Raw genomic sequence first — 17236 nt, forward strand, 5'->3', positions numbered from 1 at the left:
AACAAAATGCATGACTGGCTACAATGCACAGAACAAGCAGTCTTGGACAAATGAGGCATTTTCCAGCAAGGTCATACAAAGTTTTTACAAAAATCAGGATATCCAGTTTTGAAGACGCCATCTTTCTAATTGACTGAACTGCAATCTCTTTTGCAAACCATGACTCTTTCCCTTTGTTTTTCTTAAGGAAAGTGTTTTTGGGTTTGTGAATGTGGAATATGACCCTCCAATAACTATCAGTACTACTGAACTGCATGACTAATAGGCTGAACACATTTGCTTCCTGCTAGCTTAGATAGAAGATCAGGCTCTATTTCTTTTATCCTAACCCTTTTAAGTTTTACCATTTTCCGGATAAAATCACACAATTGCCATCACCACATGCCACAATCCAGTGGATGGACATGTTTTTTCTCTCTCTCACTTTCTAATGATGTGTTTCTTGAAAGTACTCTAGATTTCTCTACTAAAATAATTCCACTATTATAAAGTCAGTCAACAGATGCATCTTTTTAAAGGAAGTGGACATTAGCCATTTGCAAGTTGTTCTACAAAGTTGTCTTCTTGATGGTTATAAAATACTCTTTCCAGCTTTGTTTTTGTTTTTGAAGCCAGTCACAGTGCAAATAAGCTCTACCATTTTGTGAAAGTTAAAAACCAGGTGCGAAAAAAATATTTTGTACATGTTCTCTCATTAAATCTTATAGATTGACAGCCCAATTGGTGTGTGTATGTGCGAAACAAGTTCTCAGAGCAGTGCAGGGCCACAATGGCACGTTTGCCACCCCCACTCCGGCATATTAAAGGGCACTTGTGCCATCAGAGAAAGCAAAGATGCTGATGGGTGGGTGCTGCACAACTCCATGGCGCCCAAACCCTGAAGAGCCCACCCTGCCAAAGGAGAGGATGCTGGTGCAGTGGGGGGAGGAGGGCAGACTAGGGGCATTTCCAGGGCCGGAACCAGCTTTAGTTGGCTTCCACTGGGCTTCCAGCCTGGGAACACCCCCCTCCCCAGCCACAGACTTATGCCACTGGAAAGCATGGTAAAAGCCTATTTGGTCTATGGGGCCATTTGAACAGCAGGAAGGTTTTGGAATTTTCCTCCTTTGTGAACTGCCCAAAACCCTTTGGAGGTGGCACAGCGCCGTCTTCACTGCACCGTTTCTGGCTGCCACTGGGCTTCCCCTTCCATCTGGGTTGGGCTGCAAGGTGTTCAATCAGTTCTCTAACGCAGAATGGGATTCTGAGATGGGAGACTTTGAAAACGATCACAAAAAACAATGTAACCTCTAGTTCCACTCTCAGTAAACTGTGTGGGCTCCACAATCTTTTTGTGAACATTTGTATTCTCTTCGCTCATCACAGGCAATAATGAGACTGCTTCAGCTGTGCTAGCACTTGCATGCTGTTGACATCCAACCCCTTGTGACAGATGGAATAAAGACAGCATTGGTGGAGGTGACAAAAGAAAACGGAAGAGTTCTGCCTCTACCAGGTGCAGTTTGCTCAGAATTCCTAGTGTTTCATATAATTTCTGAAATGGTGATCTATGACAATAGATCCACTCCCTCTGCGCAGAGGTGTTGAGCTCATAGGCTAGTGATCACAAAAGAGGGGGGGGGGCAACATGCTTGTGCTCACTTTCCCTCTGCATGCTCAGTTAACACCTAAGAGGGGAGTGGGCATATGTTTACAAGGCATATGATCATCTGCTTATCCAAACACACTGTACTATTCTAACAAAGAGGAGTAAAACACTGTTTGAGTGGAATTTAAAGACAACTCAGGACAAAGAAATCATTTTGTATAATACTTCCAAGTAATACGCAAAATAAAAAAAAATTAAAAGTACATCTTGAAAACTGACATTCAGTACCTTTTTAAACTTTCCTTGTCGCTTTGCTGAAGACTGCCCCTGGGAGTTAGAACAACACACTGTAAGAAAACATGCACAAACTCTACAGGATGGTGACACCCCCTCCTCTTCCTCTCATGTTCCTGCTCCCCCATGAAGGGATTTTTAACTTCGCATCTCACTTAGCAAGGCATGCTCAGAAAGCACAAATGTTTCGTTTTTAAAAGTATTAAATGTGGGCCTATGAATATATGTTGTTCTTTTAAAGAAAGCAGGCAAGTATTAAACACCCAGAGCACAAACCGAACAAAATTAAAGTGATCATTAAACTCAGTGGTTCTCAAGCTTCCTAATACAGCGAACCTTTAATAAGTTCCTCATGCTGTGGTGACCCCCAACCCTAACATTTATCCATTTTACAGATGGAGAACACTGATGCAGAGAGTCTCAGGTGACCCCTGTGAAAGGGTCGTTCGACCCCCAAAGGGGTTCCAACCCACAGGTTGAGAACCACTGATTTAACTTAAAGATGACAACCATTAAGTTACTGTGGCAGGCCAAATATTTATAGTTAATTAATGAATTTATTGTTGTACTTTTTTGCCCAAGTTAACATTAACTAAATTGAAATGCTTGGTTTTCCTTTCTTCTAAGACTCATTGAATTCATTCCTGATTGGCACAAGTATGAGGATTCTCAAACTGCACCTCAACATACTACAGCATCATGTGAAGGGTAACAAGCCGAGTTGGTGGATCTACCTGGGCCACAACAAATATCCACACACGCAGCCTTGCCAATAACCAATCATATGACACCCAGCTTTTTGGGCCAGAATAGCTTCACTACACAACAATGAAGAAGTGACCAAAGAACAAAGTTCTGCCGTCAGAAAATGACATTTCTGAGTTATAGGCAGAGCTTACACTGGAAATGAAAGGACTTTGCAAGATTGTCCGCAGACAGAGCTGGAGAGAATGCTAATTCATTAACAGACAACCTCAACTGATGGAAAACGGATCTTTCCCGCAACTCTCTTCCTGCAGTAGCCCCCTATCCCCCTAACTGCTCTTAAAGGTCAGTGGGTACTTGGAAATGGGTTAGATGTAACATGAAAGGCTGCAGCTAAAAGAGGGCATTCTGGAAAGACTAACCCTCCCAAAAGCAGAACTGCCTTCTTCTTGCACAAGAAGCATGTTAGATTCAGCCACTAGCATGGTACTGGTGGTGCTCTTCACTTTGCCTTTGGCAAGCAGTATTGTACTCCATGGAAAGAAATAGTGGAGGAAGGCACCACTCTATTTCATCCATGGCTGACATTATTTCCTTCTCCATCTTAACCCCTATCATGTATTTTATGCTCTCTGTGGCTACATGAATGACCAGCAGAATTGGCAAGGGGCTCACTGCTTCCTAAGGCATGTTATGTTTTCCCCGCTGCACACGCAATGTGATTGGCTCTTTTGAACAGCAAACGCAGAAATCCAGTATGAATTCAACAGAATGTTTGGGATAGCTGACAGACATTTGAACTGTTAGGCTACTGAGTTTCTGAAACATTCTCAAGCAAAACTCTTTGACAATTCAACTATAATTCCTACAACCCTATCATAGTACATTCAGCATTTGGATGACCCGGGCAACAATTTAGCATGAAGGAACTTTTAAGGACTTAAAAATAACTGCTTTGTCCTCCCTTGGCAGAATTTTAAAGAATAACTGAAAAGCTGAGGAAATCACTTCAAAAATATACCATTTAGTGAAGAAGTGAGAAACCACTTTGCCTTTTTACAGATCTCGGCAAAATCCAGAAAGAACATTTCCTACATGTTCCACATTTGCTTATATTGGTTTTGTTCAAGAATGATAAGAGCATTTGTTCAACAGCAATGTTTAATAGTTCATATTTGGACTGCTGAAAATTCAGAACAGAAATATAGGATCGAATCAATAAAGCCCCTGGCACTCCAGATGTTATGGACTACAATTCCCATCAGCCCCTGCCAGCATGGCCAATTGGCCATGCTGGCAGGGGGCTGATGGGAGTTGTAGTCCATAACATCTGGAGTGCCAAAGGTTCGCCACCACTGCCCTTTATGATATACAGAAGAGATCTCTTGCTAATACAGCATCAAATCGAGATACCTCAGAGGTCAACTGCTGATATTTAGAGAAGATGAGAATACACTTTGTGTTCTCAGCATCTTCTGTTTTATTGGAAGCTGCCTGCTTATAGTTTAAAGTCAGTGCTGTCTATTCAGATTGGCAACAAATATCCAGAATCTTAAGTAGAGGTCTTTTACATTAACCAAAGAACAGATGCTCCATCACGAAGCCACTGGCGATCCACCAAATATTTTTAAGCAAAACACAAAAGAACACAGTGGGTAAAAACAGTTGGATAATAGTAGAACCCATGAATTAAGCTTGTTGCGCTAGGGTAAAAGAAGCAGTTACTTTCCTGAAGTAGAAAGCACTGGAAGTTCTCAAAAAAGCAAAAATGCAACTTCAAAATGAATTTGAAGGTTAAAATACTTAAGGAACCACACACGCAGGTATGAAAGTTGGCACTAGACCACCCTTACAATGGTCCAGCAAAAAAATCCTCCCAAAATCTTAACAGACGATAATCACAAAAGACCTAGAAAGAGGCATTTTCATTTGGGAAAAACACAATATTGACCGCCATGTTCTTTGACTCACCGCTTTCTTTCCAAGGTCTGACTTTGAAAGTGTCAATGATCCTGCAAGGTAACACCCTGGGCTTGCTCCTTTAGGTACTCTAAGGGTCAGGAAAGCATCGAACAATGAGAAAGTTACATGCTATTAAGGTTAAATGCCACATTTATCATTTAGTATATTACAGGGATGTTCATCTGAATAGAGTCAAGTGGGGGGGGGGGAGGGGGCGATCCAGATAGAGCCAAACAGTCAAAGCCCCCCCCACCCCCAAACCCCGAAAAGAGTTTTGGGTTTTCTGGTTTGTAGCTATTCCCAGTTGAGCCAGCAAAGTTGCATTCAGGGGCTGACTCAGCTGATCACTGCACCCAGAAGTCCCCAGCTGTCAAGTGGGCTTCAGAGGTGGTGAGAAAACCAGCAGAGCTGAATGCAGCGACTGGCTCAATTTTTCGAGTTTGGCTTTAAAAAACCCGAAAACTTTGAAACAGCCAAAAAAGTAAGCATGGCGCTCAGCTTTTTCAAAAATGTCCAGGTCTTTTAAAATAGAACCTGAGAAAAATGCCAATAAAAAAGGGGCACACTCCTAGAATCTTAAACAGCATATTAAATCCAAATAAACTGGTACAGTCTTCAAATCAACCATTTCACATTACAGTTCTAGATCTCCAGAATTAAAAAAAAAATCTAACTGTCACTTATGTACGTTGTTAAGAATTTGTCTTTGAAAGTGTCAGTGCTTCTGCAAGGTATCTTAAAGGGAAGAGGGAGCTTCTAAGACAGCCACAAGGGTTAAGCACATGCCTCTTTCCTTTTCATTACCAGTCTGTGGTTCTTCTTGAGCCATGCTGGTGGAACCACACTGGCCCAGGACAGAGCTCACCATCTAGCTTCTGTCTGGACTGAGGGCTTGTTGGGTTGCAGAGCTTGGTTTATGTGTCTACTGGATCTGCATTTTTATTTAGGAAATCACTTTCAATTCCTAATGCGGGGAAAGAGTTGGATAAATAGCTAGGAGTGAAATAGCCATCTCTCCCCCCCACCAAAAAAACCCCCTGCTGCTTTTCCTAAACTCAAGTATAAATTAGTTTGCTGTTGCTCAGCAGTGATGCCTGCTTTCCTTTTACTAACATCTTCACTGGGGTCGGGAAGGGGAGTATCAAGCACTTTTTGACTGACAGCAGCTCACCACCATGAAATCTGAAAACCTACCACTGCCTGATTTCTGAAGGGCCAGAACAGTTCAGAATGTCACACGCTGCAGATCTGAATGCAGAACATGAACAACTCACTTGTCATCTGGCAAAGATGTAACGAAGAAAGGCTGGTAATGCTTTGGTGGGAGGCACAGGCTATTTGTTTTCTTCTTTCCCAAGAGAGCCTGGCTGTGGTTTTCATAAATATCTAAACTCAGGGCACTAGAAAGTCTGTGAGAGATAATAAATGGAAGGTCTTTGATACGCTCGAGTTCACTGCTCTGCTCATGACGGATCTGTAGCCGGACAGTATAATCGCCCTTCTCCAGCTTCATGGAATACTAAAGAAAGAAAGAAATTTATTATTGCAAAGACCCAATGGAGTAACCATCTTCGGTTTCTACAAAGCGAGAATAACATGCGAGAGGTGTGCAAGTGGATCCACTGCCCATGCCCAAAACATAAAACTGGAAGGAGGAGATAGGATTTTCATGGACCCATCTGATGGGAATCTAAAATAGAAGGAATCGTTGTGTACCTGGTGTGGATAGGCATCCCCTGACCCCATGTGCCTTTTGTTTTGGTCAAAAATCATCCATAACTGGCTGTCAAATTCCGATTCGTACAAGAGTTCACAAAGCAAGGGACAGCTTGGAGTAACTTCCCCACTCTTTGGCTGAAAAAACAAAACAAAACCAGAGTGCATTTCAGGTATGCAGTAGTGTTACTTAAGAGGAAAGAAGCCTGTAATTAGCACACATTTGCATTCTAAGATAAGATTTTAACTGGTTTGAGCTCAACAAAATGTATTCAGTGAGATTTGACGAAAACATACCAACTTACTTGAGTAAGGTTCTGGTTGATTACTTACTTGATTAAAGTTGTACATCAAAATGATCTCATACAATTGTCGGTTATTTGGCAGAACATCTCGGGGTCCTAATGGTTTTATTTTAGCACTCAGAGGTCTGTAATTCAGCAATACAGTGATAAGCATTAGAGCTACTTCAAGGTGTGAACGATGAAAACAAAACATCAGAAATGTCACAACATCAAGGTGTGCGCGCATGTGGAACAATTATACGTTAAATTACAAAGTTCCTGATGTAGCTGTCACTGTCCAACAAGTAGCAACATTCGACAAATGAACAGACATAACATAAACCATCAGAACATTTCCTGCATTCACAGAGAGGGCGCTGGTACGCATGTGCAATATTTATCCTTCCAATTTAAGAGAAAAAAAATCGGAATGTGCCTTGCTTTGCTTTCCTAGCATTAACTTTTAATTGATGCCAATGAAGAAAAAAGTCCCAAGATGACTTGCAATTTAACAATTCTAACACTGAGTAGGATCCAAGGCCCATTTCTGTCAGCAAATGCCAGAGTGCTTTTTGTCAATTTCCCCCTTTACATTATACATGCGCACTCAGTTCCTCACGTTGTTCCAGAAACTCTCCTGTCTGCCGGGAAGAATATTTCAGGAACATCATCAAGCTCCAGTGAAGGGTGGTAAGCAAGCAAGTTCCACTCAGCCAACAAAAGTGTCTTTTGATGGTGGGAACTGAATTTTCAGTGCAACCTCATGTCTGATGTTTTCCACCATTACCCATTTTAAGACATATAGCATGCACACAGAGCTCAATAGCACACCCTTTGTCAAGTATCTTTTTTTAAAAAAAATCCAGATTTTACTGCCCCCTGAGGACTTATTTTTGTCTGGATCGAACAGCTACCTTAAAAAAATAAAAAACAAACACGGTACCTTAGTGTTTGAACCCAACTTTTGAGATTTATGCTAGGAGTAATGTCTTCGTATTTCAACGTTGACTGAACGTCAAAGCGCAGTATGCCTTCTGAGCCGTGCTGTAAAAGAAAAGTAGTTATGGTTTTCTGTTAAGCAGAATTGTGTATTTTAGGTGATGTATACACAATCATCTAGATGAGAGGCATTTCAAATTAATAACAGACAAAAAAGGTAGGTCTGATATGGCATTAGCTGTTGGATAAAGTTACAAATAGCTACACAACGTCATTTTAAAATCACACACATATTTCATATTTCCAGGGGCATACAAGCAAACACCCAGTTACCAAACATTTATCAATATGTCACCTGTTCATTCTGAAATCAGAAAATTTGGACCCCACAATTGATAATATACGAAGTGGCTAGAAAGATAAGGTGTTTATCTTTTCAAGGAAAAGCTGACAAGAGAGGAGTGGTGGAAGAACACTAGCTCTGCATACAGAAGACGTCTGACCTCCAGCATTTCCAGTCAAAAGCTCAAGTGGCAGATAGTGGAAAAGGCTTCCATCTGTGTCACTGCCAGTCAGAGCAGAAAGCACTGACCTTTACAGATCAATGTCCTGACTCAGTCAAAGGCAGCTTGATGTGTTCGGTCTAGATGCTAGGTTAAAAGTGGACACAACCACGTACACATTAAAGAGTTTATACCCCCACCTTTTTGATATGAGCTCAAAATGGTTTCAGAAGAGAAACAAAGGTTTAAATGACAGGAATTCAAACTGGAAGAGAAGTGGTATTAAAAGGCACTTAATTTACAACCATAAAATATTGTCTGGATCCTTTCCAGTCTGGTTTTAGGCTTGGTTATAGAAGTGAAACAGCCTTGATTGCCCTGATGGATGACCTGCACTGGGAGATGCATCGGGGAATGTAACAGGGTGATTCTCTTGGACTTCAGCTTTCAATACCACCCAACACGGAACCCTTGTTTATCTCCTTGTTGGTCGGGGAGGCACCACTATGCAGTGGTTCTGGTCCTACCTAGAGGGTAGGTTTCAGAAGGTAGTGACGGGGGACTGCTCCTCAGCCACTTGGCCTTTAGGCCTCGAAGGCTCCCATTTTGCCCTCTATGCTCTTCAACACCTACATGAAATCACTTAGTGCAGACATCCAGAAATTTAGGCTGGGTTTTCATCAATACGTGAATAACATTTGACCCAATCTTGTGCTTCCAAGCAATCCCTGGAAAGCCACAGAAGACCCTGACCAGTGTCTGGGGAGAACTTTGAGTGGATGAGGGTTAATCAACTGAAACTTAACCCAGACAAGACAGAAGTGCTTCTGGTTAGCAGAAGATGCAACTTGGGATTTATGCTGTAACGCATCCTGGATGGGGCTGCAACCCCCTTGAATAACAGGTCCTTACTTTGGTGGTATCTTTGGTGCCCCACTTCCTGAGATTAAGTAGGTGACAATCTGGGAGAGGACCTTCTTGGTGGTGGCATCAAAATTCACAAACTCTCTCCGCAGTGAAACTTGTCTGTCCTCCACTCTCTTCCACCAGTAGGTGAAGACTTTGTTTCATTTTGCATTCCTTCAGTGATTCCTCCCTCTGACTCTGTTTTAATTCCTGTTTTTGTATGCCTGTTTAGCTTTGATTTTAATAACGTGTATCTGTTGATTTTAATAACATGCACATTTATGCATATTTTTAATCAGCCACCAATGAGGGTAGAAAGATGAGGTACACATTTTAAAAATCAAGTAAAACAAAGAAAGAACCCATTCCACTGAAGGTAAAGTATCTCCTTTCCTGCAGGCCTACACAGCAAAATTAAATAAGCCCCCTACGAAGGTAGTGTTTATTCTGTATCAGAGCATGAAACTGGGTTTTACAAGCCATTGCAATTCCTCTACAATTCAGAATCTCTGAGATGTTCACTTCTAATACAGAGCATGAATAGTAGAAAGTCGCTCTTCTCCAAAGCACCTCCTATTAGATTAATTTAAAACAGTATACTTATCAAGGCAAAATGGAATATAGGAAATGAGACTCACAATGTTCAGCTGAGAGGGCGTGCAAACTATGCCACGAAAAGAAATAGTGTAGTCAATGCTGACGTCGTGGAGGCTGGCCCACCAACGGGCAATACAAAATTCAATAGTCCTTTCACCCTGTGGAATTGTGAAGAACACATACATTGGCTGTCATTCCAAAAAACATTTACGTCAGCACAATTATTCTAACCATCCCTAAAATGACAGATATAAATAACTGATAGCACTAGGCATTAATCCAATAAGGCTAACCTGCCTGGGGCTCTGAGTTATAAAAATCATAATATTTTCATGAAGTACGGGAAAGAGTACGACAGTTATTTAAAGTTTTATTTAAAATAGAAGCAAGGAAACTGTGTTAAATATAGCAGAGAAGGTCAGCTGGAAAATACACCAACACAATGAGCCTATTATCTTCTATTATTTTCTTTTTTTGAATCTGTTTAATGTATGAAAAAATAATAAAAAAATTATTTAAAAAACACAACGAGCCTTCTAAATGTTGATAACGTTTTCAAAGCCTGGTGATCCATAAAAGATAACATAATGTGAGAATTTAGTCTTTATCTTTGCCTAGGCCAGGGGTAGGGAACCTGCGGCTCTCCAGATGTTCAGGAACTACAATTCCCATCAGCCCCTACCAGCATGGCCAATGTCCTTTCTTATATCCCACCCCTTAGTGCGAGGAAGAAGCTAATGAGTCAATTTTTGTGATCCACATGTTCACACTTTGGCTTCTACATTTCAGTCTTCTGATGCACGCCGGTTTTGAGAAGAGGAGACTCAATCTTCATATAAACTTACAGCATTTAATGGTACAATACATTTAAAAAAAGAAGTGAGAACATTAAGACTGCTAACTGAAAGATCTTTACAAAAACTTCCTGATGCTGCATGTAATTTACTTGATTGGTCCTCTCAATATTTACTTGATTGGTCCTCTACAACTAACCTGTAAGGTGGCCTATTATTATTTTTCCAATTATTATCTGAAGCTAAGGAAAATTAAGACCACTGCTAATGCCCTGATCATATTATTCAGCGAGCCAAACTAGCTTTCAGCGCTGCCTTACTATTCTAACACTGCAGTCCTTGTAATTGTTTTGATTCTGAACTCAAGGTAACTTACTAAGACAGGAAATGCTTCAGTTACAGATCCCTTTTCTGGCACAGAAGAGAATTTGTAGAACTCGTGGCTTCGGTATGCCTTTTGTTTCACTAGCTGAACTGCATGGAGAACGAACTTGGCAGTCACATCAGGTGAGGATGAACACACGGTTACCTCTAAATAGGAAGAGACTCACACCATCAGTACTAGCATTGTGCGGGGCTCTACACCATTCCCTTAGAAACAAGCATATATCATTAGAACCAGTGGCATTTTACAGGCACTGTATGGTTACATTTTGATGGTTACATGCTAATATTTTCAAAAGTAAACTGTAAACAAGCGCTGGATTCACAATGTTAAGAAATACAATGTTGATACACTTAATTGACAAGCACATATGGAAAGCACCCCATGAAAAGCTTAAATGTACACAACAACTTTCCATCAAAAAACCAACTGGTCAAATTGTCGATACACTCCTACCCCCAGATCCTCTTTGTCTCTCTCTTTTTGACCCCCACTTTTGTATCCTTCCCCATTTTGGGGTCCCCTTTGCTCTCTGTTCTTTCCCTCTCCCCCATTGGTTTCAGGCTCCATTCTGCCCTTGAAGGCAGGAGGGAAAAGAAAAAGCCCACCTTTATTTGCTGGGAGTGGGGAGTAAATTGTCAGAGCCGTCCTGCGCCTCAGCAGTTGGAGGCACAGTGACTGGGATTGTGTTGCAGTGATTGGCTCAGAGTGGGAACGAATCATCAGTGCCATCTCATACCTCAGCAGTTGGAGCTGTTGTGTCGCGACCTCACCTCCAAAGTCGCATGTGCTGGAACCGTCACACACCTCACTGGTGCATGGCGATTGGCTGGAAGTGTGTTGTCACTACCCGGCCAGGTTCTTATCAAATATATGTTGTGATTATCTTCCTTACCAGCCCATGTAGCTCCTGCAGGAACTTCAATAAAGTGCCTTTGAATCTGACCGGGATTAAAATGAACATCAGTAAACTTCAGTTCGTAGTGTGAAGCTTCATTTGTCCTATGAACAGAAACCACGCTTTAGAAACTTCAGGAAACTCTCATGGAAATCTAGAACATTTCAGGACACCTTTTTTTGAACGTATGCACCATTTTAAATATACCTCAAGCTAGCTATTTTATTTCACTTCAAATCACAATGGTATGAAAATAAAGTATTTAAATGGACTTTGATTATGATTACAGCAACCTTACGACACCAGTTTACACTGAGAAGTACCTATTACCAAAACAACAGAATGGAAATGGAATAATTTACACCACAGACTTTTGATCACCTTTCCAAAACACGACCACTGCTACTGAAAGTCAGATTCTGAGAAATGCAGAAGGGGAGGAGCACTGTATTATGAAGCATTATTCTGACAATTGCTGTAAACTGATGTTCAGCTAGTGCGGACAACAGGTCATATCCAGCAAGATTCTTGTATTCTGTTAATTATTAAGTAACTTTCAAATTATGTAGATTGTTCTAATTCGCAGATGGGGGGAAATGAGGCTGAGGTGAAGTGACATGCTCATGCTCACAAAACACATTTACAGAATTCCCATTCTCTTGCAAGTTTGTTTAGCTCTTCATTCTGGGAGCCAGAGGAGTTGCCACTCCTGCGGAGCGACTACTGCTGGATGTAAACAAGGACACTTTCCATCTTTCCCACTGGTAGTGCCAAACATTTACACAGGAAACATGCCTTAGAGTACAGGAAGTCATACGGAAGAGCACCCCGCAAGTATTTATATGTTCACCAAGAATTCCAAGCAACCGAAAATCACTTACCTTCCTGGTACAACAACAGTTATTGGAACTCTAAACAAGGGACCTGTGTTAGGCATCGATATTTCATAACCACACACCTTTAAAAAAATTGAAAACAGCAGTAGAATTGATTATTATTTAGAAAGTATAGTTCAACCTTTTGAAAATACGCTTGTCACAATAAAATAAATTAGTACTGTTAGCTGTGCCTGTCAAAACTATGAATTGTGAAGAAAATACACGAGGCCTTCCCTCCTTCCTTTATTTTCAACAGACACCTTGGGAACACTGTTTGTTCACAGCACTGTCATGATGTTTCTTCACCAATCTTTCTCCGTACATCTATTCTTCATTACCTCTACATTCTTACATCTACACATAAGTGCCCGAAGTGATTGAAATGTATAATTAAAGGCACTGCTGTATTGTACAGGAGGTAGAAAATGGCACACAGAGTATGATGCTGATGCTGATAAATGCTGATAAAGCTAACATGCATACTGCTTAGAAAATTTTATGATATGAAGACAACTATGAAGACCATGTGATATAGAAGTTCCATCAACAACAGTAGTGGTGAATGTGTCACAGAGATCTAGATTTGAATCCCCCTATGCCACTGAAGCCTGCTTGGTGACCTTAGGCTAGTTACATGCTCTCAGTCTAGCCTTCCTCACAGGGTTGCTGTTGAGAGAATAACAATGTGAGCATATTTGGGTTCCTGTTGGGAGAAGCGTATGGTATAAAATGGGGTAAATAAATGAAATAAGGTCAAAAGACAAGTACCTCTGAATAGTGAACTCCTTCACGCAGACCTCGAGGGTCCACACGAATATTAATATGTCTACACTGATTCATGAGCTCCAGGTGAGCAGGACACTGAACCCAGGGTGTGCTTGAAGTTAAAGCTAAATGAAGCTGGAGAGATATCCTTTCAGTATTTTCTGAAAAAAATATGCAATTTTGGAATGTTAATCCCTCAGTTCAACAATGATTAGTTTAAAAAATGTTACTGAATTGCTCTTCAAAGTTCCACAGTTCTCTTGCACCGGATGACAAATTTGCACATAAGCCCATATAAAATCTTCCTCGAGTACTACTGAAAATACATGACACAAGCAATTCCTTTCTTACCTGTATTCTCAGGAAAGAACGGCTCTATTCCAACTCCATGGTCTGAAGGAGCAGTAACCTGAACAGGATCTCTGAGGTAAATTCCACGGTTGTTGCCAACAGTAACTGTGAAACCTATGTTGTTAACAAATGATGAATTCTGAATGAGGTAGTCATAAGCTTTATCAACCTATATATAAAAAGAGAGAGCACGAGATCAGCCCAAGCTGCGGAAGTTCAGCTTCATCGGAACAATTTGTGTGTGTGTGTGCGTGCGTGCACGCGCAATGGCTATCATATCTTCACAGATGTAGCCTCAACTAGCATTCATGATGACAGCTCTATAGGAAAAACTACTCATGGAACCCCCCCCCCCCCCCCAATGCCTTGAAAGTATTTCCTTTTTGAGTCACGGTTTTCAGACTGTATAGACTGGATGTTCTGAACTTGTTGGGATTCTGTCAGTTTTTGCCCCCATTTTTCATATCTCATTTATAAAGGAAAGTTTTACACATGTATTTACACTTATTAACTGTCAGCAACTTTTAAGAACCTCTGCGAAAAAGATTATGTATTTTAAACAATTCTATGCTCCCTGTCCACCCAAATATGATCCACAAAAACATTAAAACAGCATTTAAAATGCATATAAAATATATGAACAACTCAATAAAAACATACAGACATATAAACACAGCACAACCAGGAAAGACAACAATTAAGAGACACAGGAATAACCCAAAACAAACAAACAAAAACCCCCTGGCAGAAGACAATGAATGGAGGGAATAGAAGAGAGTGTTCCAAAGTTTCAGCACCATGGAGAAGGCCTTTTCTCAGGTTGCCACCTGGCCTCAAATGTCACAGCACTTGAAACAAGGCCTCCAAAGAAGCCAGGAAGGTTCATATGAGAAAAGGTGACCTCTCAGGTATGCTAGCCCCAACCTACATAGGGCTTTAAAAATCAATGACAGCACCTTGACTTGAGCCCATCAGTAAATTGGAAGCAGTGCAGATAGAATAATCCTAGATGGTTATTGTCCCTGAAACCTATTCCAGTCCACATTTCTGGCTGCAGTATTTTGCACCAAATGTAGCTTCTGGCCAGTCTTCCAGGGCAGCTCCCATACACAGCACATAGCAGTAACCTAATCCAGAAGTTTCCAGGGCATGCACCAAGTGGCAAGATCTTTTCCATCCAGGAAGGGCCACAGCTGAAGCTGATGAAAAACACTGCAGTCACCTGTTTATCCAATTGCAGGTCTGGGTCCAGCAGCATCCAAGAACTATGAAACTGCTACTTAAGGAAAGCACAACCCCACCCAGAACATGAGACATCCCAGTTCCTGGTTCAAAACTACCCTCCCCTCCTCAAACTAATAGCATCTCCTCTTTGTGACAATCAAGTTTCAGCTTGTTAGCCCTCATCCATTACAAAACTGCCTCCTATTCATGGTTTCTACAGCCTCCCTGGGATCTGATAGTAGTGCAAGAAAGGACTGAGAATCATCTGCATATTGGTGGTAACTCAACCCGAACCTCTGCATGACCTCTTCCAGCGGTTTTACTCAACCACCGAAAAGCAGGAGGGACAAGATAGAACTTGTGGAACCCCAAAGGCCAGAGGCCAAAAGCAGAGTAATAGCCCCCCAGCATCACACTGAAACCTACCTTCAAGGAAGGACAGAACAGTGCCTCTCAGCCCCAACCTGAAAGGCGATCAGAAGGGTATCATGACTGATGTATCAAAAGCAGACATGAGGTCCAGGAGAATCAACAGGGTCACACATCCCTTGTTGGCCTCCCAGTGCAGGTCATCCACCATGGTGACCAAGGCTGTTTCAGTCACATGGTCAGGACTGAAACCAGACTGGATTGGCCCTAAACAATCCGGTTAATTCAGGAATCCCTGAAGTTGCCCCCAAGCCATCATTTGTTCAATTACCTTGCTCGAGAATGGACCCAGAATAGATTTCTTTTGGAGTAGATGCACCACTGCCTATTCAAGGCAAAACAACCACCATTTTTCTCAGGGAAGCATTACTGTCTCATAGACCCAGGTCACCAACCAGCTTTAAGCAGCCAGGAGGGGTAAGGGCCATCCAAGCAGGTAACAGGTCTCAAGCATCCAAGATGCAAATAAATAATTCTATCTATGGCATCCTAAGAGTTTTGAAATTTTGCACTACCTTGCTAAGCAAGCGCAGGCTACAAGCAAAATACTTTTTAGTTGTTGGTTCTTCCCACAACGTAAAAGAAGCAGTTGCAACAACAAAACTAGTACAACAAAATGCACATGATCATACACCTTTCAGCAACTCTGTGCAGAGCGCAGATCCATCTACTACTTGTTGTGCTAAGTATTTTGTATTTCAACACTGAGTTGCAAACTACCATTTCTAATTAAAGCCTGTTGACAAGGAAACAAAACAGGAGACAGCTACAAGGTAAAACAAGTTTGCCAGTGCAGACAAAGGGATTACAAAACACTAAATAATGGAATCAAATGGGTTTATCTACCTATTACAAAACAAACAGATTTGTTAACGACGTGCCTTCAAAAGACACCTTTTGCTTCAGTTACATTTTTAAGTACCTGAATAATGCCATGACCCTGAGCAAATACATGTATGTTTTCCACTTTCATGGCAGTATTTTCTAGCGCTCTCCTGACTGAATGAACGGTGTAACGCACATCATTAGCTTTGAGTCCTGAAACAGAAAAGAGTGGTTGAAGTCGCAGAGAGAACAGCTCGTTATTATTTTCTTTTAACGAGTATGAAATGCCCTTTCAGGGTGATGAAATGTAACTTGCTCCCACTTCGTATACAGAAAACTATTTTTTTTACCTGAGAGGACTAAAGCAATACCCCCACATGCGTTGGGTGAAGACATTGATGTGCCATTCATGAGCTGCGTTCCTCGTAAAGTCCAATTAGGAACAGAGGCAATAGCTCCTCCGGGCGCGCTGATACTCACTCCCAGAGCTCCATCCGTACTGAACATCATAGAATAAAAAGACAACTCAGTGAGGTAGCAACCTCCCAGCTATTCAATTTATTGTCTTTAGAACTAAATGAAGAAAGCTATCATTCAGGATCTCTACCTAATTCCCATCAGGTACCATCTCCAAGTTGTTTTTTACATGTGTGAACCAAATCCCCACTTGGCGTGTCTAATCTTTTAATAAAGGATAATCTATGTTAAGCAGTAATTCACCGAGGTGTGCCTATAAGTCTTTTTCAAATTAAGTATGAGCCATCGCTTTAATTGTGTTATGATCATAGATCAGCTATAACAAACAGTCAGCAACATATAAGAGGAAATAGGAACGTTCAGTAAAATTACAACCTTATAAACTAAATTCCAAGTTACATGCATACTTAGCAAAATGATTTAATCAGATGCTTCCTTATTAAACAAGCTACAGCTCGAAATATAGCCCCCTTAAAGGCGGTTTCCTTGATCAGGAAAAAGAGATATATAAAAATTGTCGGATCTACTGGGAAATTGGATAGAACTGGGGAGGTGTATAAGGAACAAACATTCTTATAAAATGAACAATACACAGCACACGTTTAACCATTTCAATTGCTTTTGATTGGCAATGTGAAACATATTGAGAATAGGGGATGTCCTCCATACTAGATGAGATGAAGGCAAGACATTCAAGCAGGTAAAGGTAGAGACTC

The 17236-nt window shown here is 41.2% G+C and overlaps 1 protein-coding gene across 3 annotated transcripts in view; it reads right to left on the bottom strand.

The window, feature by feature from the left end:
- The window catches only part of TPP2 (tripeptidyl peptidase 2), a 48903-nt gene that overhangs the window by 10567 nt on the left and 21100 nt on the right, over positions 1 to 17236 (bottom strand). For 2 of the 3 annotated variants that reach the window (XM_048493711.1, XM_048493713.1), the window contains exons 11-24: positions 16394 to 16542; positions 16141 to 16256; positions 13566 to 13734; positions 13218 to 13375; positions 12453 to 12529; positions 11569 to 11675; positions 10665 to 10819; positions 9536 to 9652; positions 7493 to 7593; positions 6599 to 6695; positions 6266 to 6403; positions 5824 to 6068; positions 4559 to 4637; positions 1877 to 1915 (exon numbers count right to left, since the gene is read on the bottom strand). In XM_048493711.1, coding sequence (XP_048349668.1) covers positions 1877 to 1915; positions 4559 to 4637; positions 5824 to 6068; positions 6266 to 6403; positions 6599 to 6695; positions 7493 to 7593; positions 9536 to 9652; positions 10665 to 10819; positions 11569 to 11675; positions 12453 to 12529; positions 13218 to 13375; positions 13566 to 13734; positions 16141 to 16256; positions 16394 to 16542 — 1747 coding nt within the window. The remainder of the gene's footprint in view (positions 1 to 1876; positions 1916 to 4558; positions 4638 to 5823; positions 6069 to 6265; positions 6404 to 6598; positions 6696 to 7492; positions 7594 to 9535; positions 9653 to 10664; positions 10820 to 11568; positions 11676 to 12452; positions 12530 to 13217; positions 13376 to 13565; positions 13735 to 16140; positions 16257 to 16393; positions 16543 to 17236) is intronic. The other variant, XM_048493712.1, reaches the window with a different exon arrangement.

Source organism: Sphaerodactylus townsendi, linkage group LG04, assembly GCF_021028975.2.
Source record: "Sphaerodactylus townsendi isolate TG3544 linkage group LG04, MPM_Stown_v2.3, whole genome shotgun sequence".
In the NCBI taxonomy this organism is placed as follows: Eukaryota; Metazoa; Chordata; class Lepidosauria; order Squamata; family Sphaerodactylidae; genus Sphaerodactylus; species Sphaerodactylus townsendi.